This window comes from Fusarium oxysporum, chromosome V (genome assembly GCF_013085055.1).
Source record: "Fusarium oxysporum Fo47 chromosome V, complete sequence".
In the NCBI taxonomy this organism is placed as follows: domain Eukaryota; kingdom Fungi; phylum Ascomycota; class Sordariomycetes; order Hypocreales; family Nectriaceae; genus Fusarium; species Fusarium oxysporum.
The window spans coordinates 2,688,792-2,700,201 of NC_072844.1; the positions used below are offsets into that span (position 1 = coordinate 2,688,792).

The 11,410-nt window shown below is 49.4% G+C and overlaps 2 protein-coding genes across 2 annotated transcripts; one reads left to right on the forward strand and one right to left on the reverse strand.

Moving 5' to 3' along the window:
• The first annotated feature begins 1,841 nt into the window (after nt 1-1,841).
• On the forward strand, nt 1,842-5,580 carry FOBCDRAFT_223862 (U6 snRNP complex subunit PRP24). Its single transcript, XM_031184459.3, has one exon. The coding sequence runs from the start codon at nt 2,261-2,263 to the stop codon at nt 5,498-5,500; it is 3,240 nt and encodes a 1,079-aa protein (XP_031040101.2). The 5' UTR covers nt 1,842-2,260; the 3' UTR covers nt 5,501-5,580.
• FOBCDRAFT_223863 (P-loop containing nucleoside triphosphate hydrolase protein) lies at nt 5,581-11,143 on the reverse strand. Its single transcript, XM_031184460.3, has 7 exons — nt 9,934-11,143; nt 9,172-9,883; nt 8,544-9,114; nt 8,396-8,493; nt 6,321-8,345; nt 6,195-6,270; nt 5,581-6,142 (listed from the first exon to the last, which is right to left on the reverse strand). The coding sequence occupies exons 1-7, from the start codon at nt 10,679-10,681 to the stop codon at nt 5,903-5,905; spliced, it is 4,470 nt and encodes a 1,489-aa protein (XP_031040102.2). The 5' UTR covers nt 10,682-11,143; the 3' UTR covers nt 5,581-5,902.
• Nucleotides 11,144-11,410: the final 267 nt, after the last annotated feature.

Below are 11,410 nucleotides of genomic sequence, written 5' to 3' on the forward strand. Positions count from 1 at the left end.
GTCCATCTGGAATTACTTATTGGCCACTTAAATATATCGTGATTTCAACGACAGGTTTATGATGTTAGGCAGTACTCAGATATGGAAGTCTTGAAGGTACCGCCTACAGTAAACCACCTTTCGACGAGGTACTTTGTACAAGTGAAAAATCCGTCTTATCTAACACATACACGATATTCTTGATCAGTGGAGCACAATGACGATGCAATAATCGTCTTCGTCTTCGTTAACATAGGTAGGTTTGATATTAGGCAGATCGTCATCCACGTTTCACACAAGAGATAATTGTCAGTTTTGTCATACAACGTTGCGTGCTTGAGAATTTTATGAAGAAGAAGTGCTACAAAGGCGAGGTATTGGTAAACATAGTCAACCACACGAGCTGATCCGCACATTGTCATGTCAGTGGCCGGGTACGTTAATGTGTCAAGAGAATCGGGATCATGCATCCGAGCCATTGGATCCATACTTTATCTAGTAGCTTAGGTACCCATAGCTTGGAAGCTGAATTACCGTTCTAGCGACAAGAAAACATGAGACCTAGATCCTAGTGACGACAGAAATAATTGGGTAAGCTTTGTCAAACCTTGGAGGGCCTTCAGGTTTGTTAATTTTGGTCTGGTCAAAGGTTAGAGGCTTTTTGCTACGTGACGGCTATTTTGGCATATTTTGGAAAAGGCTGGAAAGTCCGCATACCTCGAGGCATTGAAAACAGCTAGAGTCTGGTCTACAACCCAACTGAATCTTACGGACTGCCTAAACCATTAATTGGTGTATTCTTGATGATGTAATGCCCTCAACTGGCAGCTGAATGTCCAACACTGGGATGGATTCTGTAATAAAGCACATACCTACCTAGTCTGGCAGGAATGCGAATGTCTAGAATAAACGTTGAAGTTCCATCAGATGGGATTACAAGACACCGCGTCGAGCAAAACATTAGAAGCTTAATTGGGAAACGAAATTCGTGACACCATATTATAAGGCAGACCGCGATAGCAAGTGTGCAGCCTACAGCCTACAAAATTGAGACATGAAGCTTAGATGATTCTCGTCACCTTGATTACCAGTATTCTCTCAATTTTATTAACGCCAACTTTTCTTCTGGGTCTTTACTGAAAGTGAAGATGATCACTTGCCAATTCCTGCACATCATGTCGTGGTTGATTGACTCGGGGATTTTTGTAGGCCGGGAGCCCGATGGTGACCGTGCGCCGGGAATAACAGCTCGGGGTCTAAATTTGATGAGCCGATGAAAAGAGCTGGTCAATTGGAGCAAGCTGTGCAAGCCAGCAAGGCGCCTCGTTGCACGCTCGCCTGGAAGGACCGGGTCGAATTGAGGTCTAGACTCTCTGTTAGCTTGTGCATTTTGGGAAATGGATCGACCAAGAGACAACGGGTCCAGTGCAAATGTATCCAGTACTGAGGCTTCAAGGACCCAGGAGCCAGGATTGTTTAGAATGCTTTGAAAACAATGACACTTTGACTGTAGGAAAGAAGAATGAAATGTTGTTCTTCAATGCTAGAGGTCTCATATAAACTATAGAGAGGTATCAGGGGTACTTGTAGGCCTCAAAAATGAACAAGGCCACGCCAATGTGCTGCTGGCTTTGAATTCAAGATCATCTACTCTACTACACGAGCAGCAAAGAAGGGTTGCGCTGCATGTACCCTGAACTTTAGTGGAGTTCCAGGCATTACATCATTTTAACGACTTTCGCTTCCCGTTCTTCTGGGAAAATGCATCCCTGTGCTTAACTTAGTCTCCAGCCCAGCCCAGCCCAGCCCAGCCCAGTCTAGTCCACTGGAAGCTGTCGAATTATTGGCAGCAGCTTTTTTTCCCACTCCACGCGTGCAGTCTTGCAGACTCATACAAGGCAACCGCTGATCAACCTCAGGCTGCCTTTGGTCTGCGCCCTCTAAATCCAGGCCTCCATTATTTCCTTTCCTACTGACTCAGCGGAGCTGAATAGGTACTGCCAGACGGCAGACACCATTATCCCAATCTTTCAGTCTCTCCTTTACCAGATCCCAAACTTTCTCATCGCATCCAGCCCTTCATTCCCACGAACCCGAGAGGTTCCGCGACAGCGTCGACACGTACACGTTCCTCGACTACCTGTTTCCAACAATTTCTGGTCTTTCGACTGCCCCCCCGGTTTCACCTTCAAACATCCTATGCGCCGCTATTGAGGTTGTATCGATAATACCAAGAGCATACTGTGATGCGCCTCCACCAAAACGTGCACACGCGACAAACATGGTCAACCCAGTAGGCGAAGAGAACTGGCTTGCCTATCTCGAAGAGATCGTCCGCAACGCCTCCGACCTCGAGCAGCGAGTCAATGCTGTCGAACATTACAAGCTGGCTGTTGGCTCTGAGCCTGGTAGCTTGCGCATCTGGCTTGCCTACTGCAACTACTTCTGGTCCTTGTGGGAAGCTACTCAGACCCCTACAGGCCATGGCTGGTCTGATGAAGAGCGCATGCTCGGCCGAGAGCTCTTTTCCTTCGGCGGCGCTCTCGACTTGTGGCAGCAAGGCTACGAGGCTATTCGCTACCGCCTAGGGGATAGTCATCTGCTCTGGGATCGCTGGATCTCACTGGAGATGGAATTGCTGGCTAAGACGAGAACCCCCGAAGGCATAAAGCGCATCACGCATCTTTACCGTGACCGCCTGCTTACTCCCCATCTTACCTGGGACGAAACATCCCAGAACTTCTCTACTTTCCTATCAGAGTATAACCGCACTGCATGGGAGGAATCCATGAAGGATGTTACCACCAATGCCCAGGAGACGAAACGACTGATCGCCGCTCGAGACCCCTACGAATCTGCTCTGAAGAAAGCGGTGGACGCAGGCGATGTCGAAGCCCAGAAAACGGCCTTCACTACGTATCTCGAGTGGGAGATGCTTCAGAGTAAGCGCAGCAACGACAATCCCGAAATTGGAATTGATCTATGCCGCGGCCTCTACGCACGTGCTCTCACCGGTGCTCTTGCTACAGACCAAAATACCTGGTACGAGTACATCGTTTTTCTATCCTCATCCAACACCGATCTCCAAGCGCCGAGCAGTCTACTGGACGTACTCCGTAGAGCTGTTCAGCACTGCCCCTGGTCCGGCCTTCTCTGGAATAGATACATTATGTGCGCCGAAGAGGCTAAGCGTCCATTCGCTGAGGTTGAGTCCATCAAACATTCTGCAACTAGTGAGGATCAATTACTCAAAGATGGCATGGAGGGAATGATCGAAATGTATGTGGCTTGGTGTGGGTTCCTGAAACGCAATGCTATGGATGCTAGTGCCTCCGACGAGGCTGTTGATGTTGCCGATGTCGGTCTTATTGCAGCTCTGGAGGACGTTTCAGTTGTTGGAAAGCGACTCTACGACAAGGACTTCCAGGGTGACCCCAAATTTCGACTTGAGCGCATCTACATTCAGTATCTCACAGAAAAGAAGGGTGCCGTGGACGAAGCTAGAGCTCAGTGGAACAAACTGGCAGCCCTACAAATCCATGCAGATAACCACGACTTTTGGTTCAGGTATTATATGTGGGAGATGCTCATCTTCTCATCAGCCGGTGCCCAAGACAACAGAAGCCCTACGCCTTCGTCTGGCGGTGGCACTTATCGAATACCAACTCTAGCTACTGCTGTTCTTACCCGTGCTGTTGCTCGCAGAACTATTGACTGGCCAGAGAAAGTTCTGGAGGTGTATATGCAGCATTGCAACGACTACGAAATGCCGCTGCCGTTGCGAAAGGCAGCGGACCGGGTTCACAAGACCGGGAAAGAAGTAAAAAAGCGCAGGGAACGGGAGGAACAAGAGAAGGCTGCGGCCTATGCCGCGTACTACACTGCCCCTGAAACCCTAGAGAAGGGCCAGGGGGTTACATCACCGGGTGGTTCTAAGAGGAAAAGGGATTTGGAAGTTGACCCCACAGATGGACCTGAAAACAACAGCAAGCGACAAAGGAATGAGCCCAACGGGGTGGTGTCTGAACAAGCTCTGGCAACTCAACACGGCCAGCCCCTAAAGAGAGACAGGGAGAATTCGACCATCCTCGTCTCCAATCTTCCGGCCGATGTTGATAAAACCAAGCTTCGACAATATTTCAAAGAGTACGGCCACATCAACAACATAACGGCTCTGGTCCGCGAGGAGAAGACCGATTCCTCGACAGCACTCATCGAATTCAAGTCCCCTGAAGAAGCTCAATCCGCCTTGTTGAGAGACGGCAAATACTTCGGTCAGTCACAACTTACCGTAAAGCTAGGGAACGATTTGACCGTTTACGTTGCAAATTATCCTCCTGCTGCTGATCAAAAGTACATTCGCGACCTTTTCAAACATTGCGGCGAGATCTTGAGCATCAGATTGCCCAGCCTCAAGGTCGATGCCCGACGCCGGTTTTGCTATGTCTCGTTCCGAGATCAGGAGGCATCAGCGAAAGCTGTGAAAAAAGATGGCACGGTTCTCGAAGGAGGCTTGAAATTACTCGCCAAATATTCTGACCCCAGTCACAAGAAGGCTCGTGAAGGTGCCCTTGCAGAAGGCAGAGAGATACATATCAGCAATTTGGATCGAACGGCAACCGAGGCGGATCTGAAAGAAGTCTTTTCCAAGTATGGCAATGTCACGCGAGTCAATCTCCCCCGCAACCTGGTGGGTAAGACTAAAGGATTTGCTTTCATTGATTTTGCGACCAAAGAGGAGGCCGAGAAGGCCGTGGCAGAAATGAACAATACCAAGTTCAAGAGCCAGATCCTAGAAGTTGCTCTTTCCAAAGAGTCAAAAGTTAAACGTGCTGCAACAACCGTTGTTGCGGATACCGCCAGAAGCTCGCCTGCGCCTTCACCGCACGATGCTGAGGGTGACGAAGCAATGGAAGACGCACCCGATGAAGCTCAGTCTAAACCCACCGCAGCAGACATCTCAGCAAAGACGATCGCTCTTATGGGCCTACCTGATACTGTGAACGATGCACGAATCCGAGCACTCGTCGAGCCTTTGGGTGCTATTGTGAAGCTAACTGTGCTCCCTGGCAATGGTGGCGCTAAAATCGAGTTTGTCGATGCAGCCACTGCGGGAAAGGCGAGTTTGCAGCTCAATAGTATGGACTTTGAGGGTCATAAGCTTCGAACTGGCACAATGGATGAACTTCGGCAAGCCAAGGCAGAACGTACCCAGGACCGTATTGTCTACGGGAAAAGGGACAGGGACAGGATCAAGGGTCAAGAACAGAAAACCAAGGCTGCAGGTAGCTCGTCAACCACTCTCATGCCACCGCCAACTACAATCCGGCGACCAGTGCTTGGGAAACCTGGCCCTCGCCGTGGTCTTGGCTTCAAGCCCAGCGCGCCCAAGCCAGCTCAGAATGGCGATTCTGATACCTCGTCAAAGAAGAACAACGCCGACTTCAAGGCGATGTTTCTCGCCAGTGGTCAAGATAACAAGAAAGGAGACGAAGGAGAAAAGTCTGGGTCTGAATCATAAGTGCAGGGTCAGTCGCTGGCTTTGAGTGGTATACTGATGTAGCATAATGTAATTCATTAAACTTCAATGATATCCAGGGGACTAGGGAAGGGAAGGGCATGTTTATTAGATGGAACTGTACGAATAAATGCAGTTGTCGAATGCGAACCAATCAAATCAAACCTGAGCTATCATGCGGTCTTATTCTTTCATTTGCGTATTGCTCAGATGGCTTTCCACTGATCTTCGAGGCCAGGTCAGCTATACGCCAATCACTCCCCAAGAAACTCTGGCAAGATAAACAATAAGCACCTTCCTCCCAGCATGTGCAACTTGTCTCCCGTTCTGGTTTCTGGCATCCTACGATGACCTTGATATTCAGTTTACCGCTAGTCAAACAAGACACCCATATAATACGTATTCTCACCCTTTGCTCATTATGCCCGCGGTAGATCTATCCTGAAAATCTTGTGTGAAGATCCTCTGCCAAACATCAAGCCACTTTTCTTGCTGAGCAGTAGGAAGCTTGCCTGGCTGCTTGAAAGATCTCGTTAAGAGCTCTCGTAAACGTGTCCGGAGGACCTTCATGACTAGCATCGTTTTCCAGTCTGGCACAGCAAAGCGACCGCGGTTCCCATCAAGAACGATGACTCCGGAGTACATCTGGCGTAATCTTATCAGTAATACAGCTGTAGAAAAGATTTGGTGTTCTTACATCACATCGTACATCGCCACAAAGAAGTGCAATGGCGAATGCTTCCACGGCAGTAGCCTCGTGGGCGTGGTAAACCCTTTTTTGAATATTAGCTAGCTCACCTCCCTTGTGTTCGGCTATACTTACGCTCTGGACTGCATAATATGATAATAGGAAAGCCATCGAAGGTCGTGGCGTCCCCGATTGACAGACGATGGATGGAGACTGATGGACTGATTTGTGCCGATGTTTCTTAAACCCTTGGATCCGGGTACGTCTCTCACAAGAATCTTGGGGTAAAAGCTCCAGGCGATAACTGATGCCGAGACAACATCGTTGTCGCTGTTGAGGTTGACTCTTCGAGGAATATCATAAAATTGCTGCTGCCTTCGTCCCCTGCCTCCGGAAAACCGAGCTCGGGAAAGGGCTCTTCTTTCGTCTTCAGTAAGAGAAAGAAAGCCAGAGTCGGCGAGAGAGGTAAGGAGTTGCCCTTTGAGGTCTTCGATGTTTGCAAGAGTTTGCTGACTCAAAAAGTTCTTGCGGCAGAACTGGAACTCCTTTCCGCCGCCGCCGCCAGCAGACTGGCATACTCGCTTCCAAGCCAGGTATGCGTTGTAAATAGTGAGAAGATCGGAATCTCCCCGACGGAAAGCCATGCGAGCATTATCTGCCTGAGTGCGCTGTCCAAACGGCGCCGAGAACGGTGATTTGGAAGATAGGATAGCAGCAGAAGTGATAGCCATGTCCAAACATTTGAAGATGACTCCATACAGAATGAGTTTGCCCAAGAATACATCTAAAGGCAACCTGGCTAACTGGTGTCCAAGTGGTGTGAGTTCTTCAGCCTGAGTAAGGGCGCGAACGTCTACAAGAGCATCAACCGCCCGACGGATGTTTTTGGCCGAGGGGGGGTCAAGAGCATCGCCCAGTGTTTCCTCGATCCCTCCGATCTTACAGATCTTGACTCGGATCGCCAAGTCTTGCAAAGAAAGTCGAAGCATCTCAGGCGTCTGCTGGTCGCTCATTAACTGATCATGGCGGAATTTGGTGAACATATGAAAGCATAACCCTTCTTGTACACGCCCTGCTCGACCACGCCTTTGCTTTGCGTTGGCACGGGAAATGAAGGTATCAATCAGGCGTGAGAGTTGGCGTCGCTCATCGAAGCGCATCTCACGATGCTTGCCAGTGTCAATGACACAAGTGACGTCGGGAATGGTGATTCCCGTTTCGGCGATGTTGGTGGCAAGAACGATTTTACGAATTCCAGATGGCGGGACAAGGAATGCCGACTCTTGGTCCTCCGTAGCGATGGTTGAATGGAGAGGATAAACAAGCCAGTCTTTGGCAAACCTGGGATCTCCTAGCAGCATGTCGTTCAGTGTGCGAATCTCAGCAATACCTGGCAAAAACACCAGAATAGCCTTGCTAAAATTCTGCAGATGTTCGTCAACCGCAATTTGAGCTATCAACTGCAGAATAAGATCGAACTCGATACGGTACTCATCAATTTGAGCCAGTGTCGACCGTGTTCTTGCAGTGTATCCTGATAGACTCTTGGAAATATCACTCTTGGTGTTTTCTCCTTCACTCTCTGCAGGATCATCATCCAAGTCAACCATTTTGTCAGGCTCAGAATCCGCAGGCGTGTATCCAGTAAGTTCAACAGCATCCTCAAGGTATCTAACCTGCACTGGGAACGTTCTTCCAGGGACATTGAGAACTGGTGCTCCGCCAAGGTAAGCGGAGAAACGATCCGCGTCAACTGTAGCAGACATCAGAACAACCTTCAAGTCCTTGCGTCTTATGAGGAGCTTCTTCAGGACGATCAGAAGAAAGTCGCTGTCAATAGACCGCTCGTGAACTTCATCAAGCACTAGGTGCGTCACTTCCTGCAGATCATTGGAGCCCTCAAGCATTCGCATTACAATACCAGTGGTTGCATACACCAGCCTTGTTTCCCTCGAGGTATTAGCCTCGAGTCGAATAGAATATCCGACTAGGGATCTATTGGTTCCAAGGTCATTTCTGTTTTCTCCAAGCTCTTCACTGACACGACGAGCGAGAGAGATCGCAGAGATCCTTCTTGGCTCTGTGCAGTACACCTTGCAGGGCTTCCCCTGAGAAAGCTGGTGCTCTAGCAAGAAAGACGGAACTTGAGTACTCTTTCCGCTATTGTCCAGTTAGCAAGCCCTCAAGAACGACGTGCTCAAAGATCATACCATCCAGTCTCACCACAAACAATTATCACTTGATTCTCATCGACAGCAGTCAAGACTTGCTCTCGGAAGTTCCACATGGGGAGTTGCATTCGGGATTGCTAAGTTTCGTTAGCGTCATGGCAACCTAGTAACGCAGTTTGTTGCTTACCAGCATCATCTGAAACTTGCGCGTGCTCGACTTCTCCGCCCAAATCTTCTGATAGTACTCCCCATTTGCAGCGTTCTGCCTTGATCGATCTTGACCACCATCGTCGCCAGAGTCGTGAGTATGCTTGGCGCCCCGTCCCCGAAACGCACCTTGAATGATAACACCATCTTCAAGCTCCTGGTCATGTCTTTGACGCACTAGAGCTCTCAAGTCCCTCACCACATCTCTGTCTTGCTCGTCAATTTGAGCTTTTCGTGCTTCAGCAAGTTCCGCCCAAACGTCTTTCCAGACATGGGGAAGTCTGATTACCACTTTTTCGTCCTTGGCGTTGCCGCTGAAGGCATAAAACAAGGCCACTGTGGAAATATAAGATTCGGACTGCTTAGCATCTGGTGTTGCAATACCGATCATCGTGAAAGTGAATCTATATGGGTCCGCTACAAATTGTACGTCAGATGAGGCCGCCAGTGGTGGCACTTCTTGAGGTTTGGTCCAGGTAATATCCAAGGAATGACGATTTGCGAAGGAAGCATCTGATACAAAAGAGTATGAAATTCTCGCCGATGAGTCCCTAAGATTCGCGATCAGCACGTTTTATGCAATTTGTGGCGACATCAAGTGGGCTTACCTCGAACGGCATGCTTCCTCGAGTGCCCTTCGAGGACTAATGCCCGTCCACTTCCCAAAATCGCGAATTGTAATTCGATTTCCATCGGCTGAGTTCACAATTGTGCGGCTTTCGCCTGTGCTTGCGTCAACCTCATTTTGTGGCAGAGATGCAAATAATCCGCCGATATCATCTTCATCCTCATCATGCCCCTCGGCCAGGACTTCGGCGGCAATACGCTCAGCTTCATCGTTAATGTCATCATTTTCCACCTGCTCATGAGGAGTTTCATCCGCCCTGGCTGGTATCACCTCGGATTGAGCTTGGTATTCTTGCTTCTCGGCAGCCAGTCGCCTTTCAAGATCGATTCTTTGGGCTTTCCACCGTTGCTCGGCTTCATACTTATCGAAAAGAACATCATTTTCGATCTTCCTAATCTTAGCTTTGAGCTTGGCAACAGCAAGTTCTTCGTCCGATTCCGATGTCTTTGAGCTATCTGGTCGGCCCTTTCCGCGCTCGTGTTCTAGCAATTTGGCTTTAGTCTCCAGGTATTTTGGAACAAGCTCATCAGCTTCTATGTCACTATCACAAGCTACCACCAGTTTTTTGCTAGGTGAAGAACCCTTGACTGATCGAGCGTTGCTCCCAGGTGGCTTGTTTCTACGGCCGTTCCGAGTATCAGTTTGTCGAGGAGTACTAGAGCGGCTCGGTATCGGACTGTCCTGGGGAGTATCTATTATACATAATTAGTCGGAGAGGGGCCCAAGACGTCGGGAGACGAACCAGTGGTGCTTTTCGGGATCGGCTTCGATCTAGGTTCGTAACTCGGCAGTTCTCCAATCTTGCATTCTCTGGCTAGCCAGTCGAGGGCCTCTTCAAGCCCCCAGATAGAATCTCGATTTGTCGATGCGACATTAGGTGCTATATCGAGGATATATCTTATCGCAGCCGCCACTCGGTCTTTGGGGAATTCTGCTGCGATCAGGGTCTGTTGTAATGTCCAGAGGCGGATGACCATGTCTTCTTCAGGAGGCACCTTCCCAGCGCCAGCATTTTCTGAGGAGGACAGGCTAGAAGCTGCAAATCGATTTTCTGCTTGCACGAGGTCGAGTATGTGATCCATCAAATCTGGCGGTAGCCATTTAAAACTATTGATAGAATCGGCCTGGCCACGAAGGAGTCGACGGTCAGTATCGAGACGGTTCCGTTGCCGTTGAGCATCTTTCTTTGTTTTGGCTGCATGTTTCTCCACGAGCAATTGTAGCTCAGATTCCTCCAACTGCTTCTCGAACTCTTCGGGGCTGAGGGCCGTCTCCTGGGTTGCAGAATTGGTAGTTGCATCGCCAGTGGTTGCGGACGAGGATGGAGGGGCATCCTTCTGGGTCGATGGAGGGGCAGATTGGCCTTTGATAGTCACAGGCTTCGATTCAGACTCGGCAACCTCAGGTCTGGGCTTGGAAGCAACCGATGTAGTTGCGAACCCTCGAGCTGGGTTAGCGGCGGGCTTCTTTTTCTTTTTCGCACCCGCCATTATCGTCAACGGAGGGCCAGCAGGCGGTAAAGACAGAGAAAGGGTTGAAGAAAGAATGAGCACTCTCTAGTTTGGAGGTAACATGGCCGAGGGAGAAATCTGCTAGTGAAACTGAGGATTGGGTCACCCCTGCAATATGGAGGGCTACAAAATTCGATTGCAGGTCATTGAAAGTGCCGATCTACAGACGAAGGGTACAGGAGTGAAGTGATTTGAAGGTGGAGGTTGTGACGCAAGGGCTTTGATCTCCAGTTCTGTGGACCGTGCCTGAATGAGGATGAGTTAGAGGGGAGGGATAGGACCACAACAATGAAGTATTGATCACCTAGAAGAAGGGTCTTGGGGACAGATTCATGGTCAAGCAGATATACTACCAGTGCAACGGAATTGCAATCTACCGACTTCCCTTAGGCAGTGACAAGATTGTCCTTGGATCGATACTCAGGTAGATCTGCAAGGTACAGGTGCATTGTTGAACGGCTTCTGTGCTAATACTGAAGGCTTAGTCATGGCGGCTAGTGATGTATCAGGACTGGTCAACCTACGATGCGTCATACCGTGCCACGATAATTTCAGTGGGCTAGAGACTTTCAGGGCTCCTAACCCCACCTAAATGGCCTGTCGAGCTTTCGACTAGCTGCCTACCTACCTATCCTGTCTGGATGTCTTAGGTAAGGTGACTTCTGTTGATTCAGCGTGGGGTCAAGGTCCATAGGTCGAGATATTTGC

What these genes read in the sequence shown, in the direction of transcription:
- FOBCDRAFT_223863 (XM_031184460.3), bottom strand. Translation starts at nt 10,681, where the DNA reads ATGGCGGGTGCGAAAAAGAAAAAGAAGCCCGCCGCTAACCCAGCTCGA. An exon ending in GCAAGTTTCAGATGATGCTG is followed by an intron (nt 8,494 to 8,543) that starts GTAAGCAACAAA and finishes AACGAAACTTAG; the next exon opens with CAATCCCGAATGCAACTCCC. An exon ending in GTTTGTGGTGAGACTGGATG is followed by an intron (nt 8,346 to 8,395) that starts GTATGATCTTTG and finishes ACTGGACAATAG; the next exon opens with CGGAAAGAGTACTCAAGTTC.
- FOBCDRAFT_223862 (XM_031184459.3), top strand. Translation starts at nt 2,261, where the DNA reads ATGGTCAACCCAGTAGGCGAAGAGAACTGGCTTGCCTATCTCGAAGAG.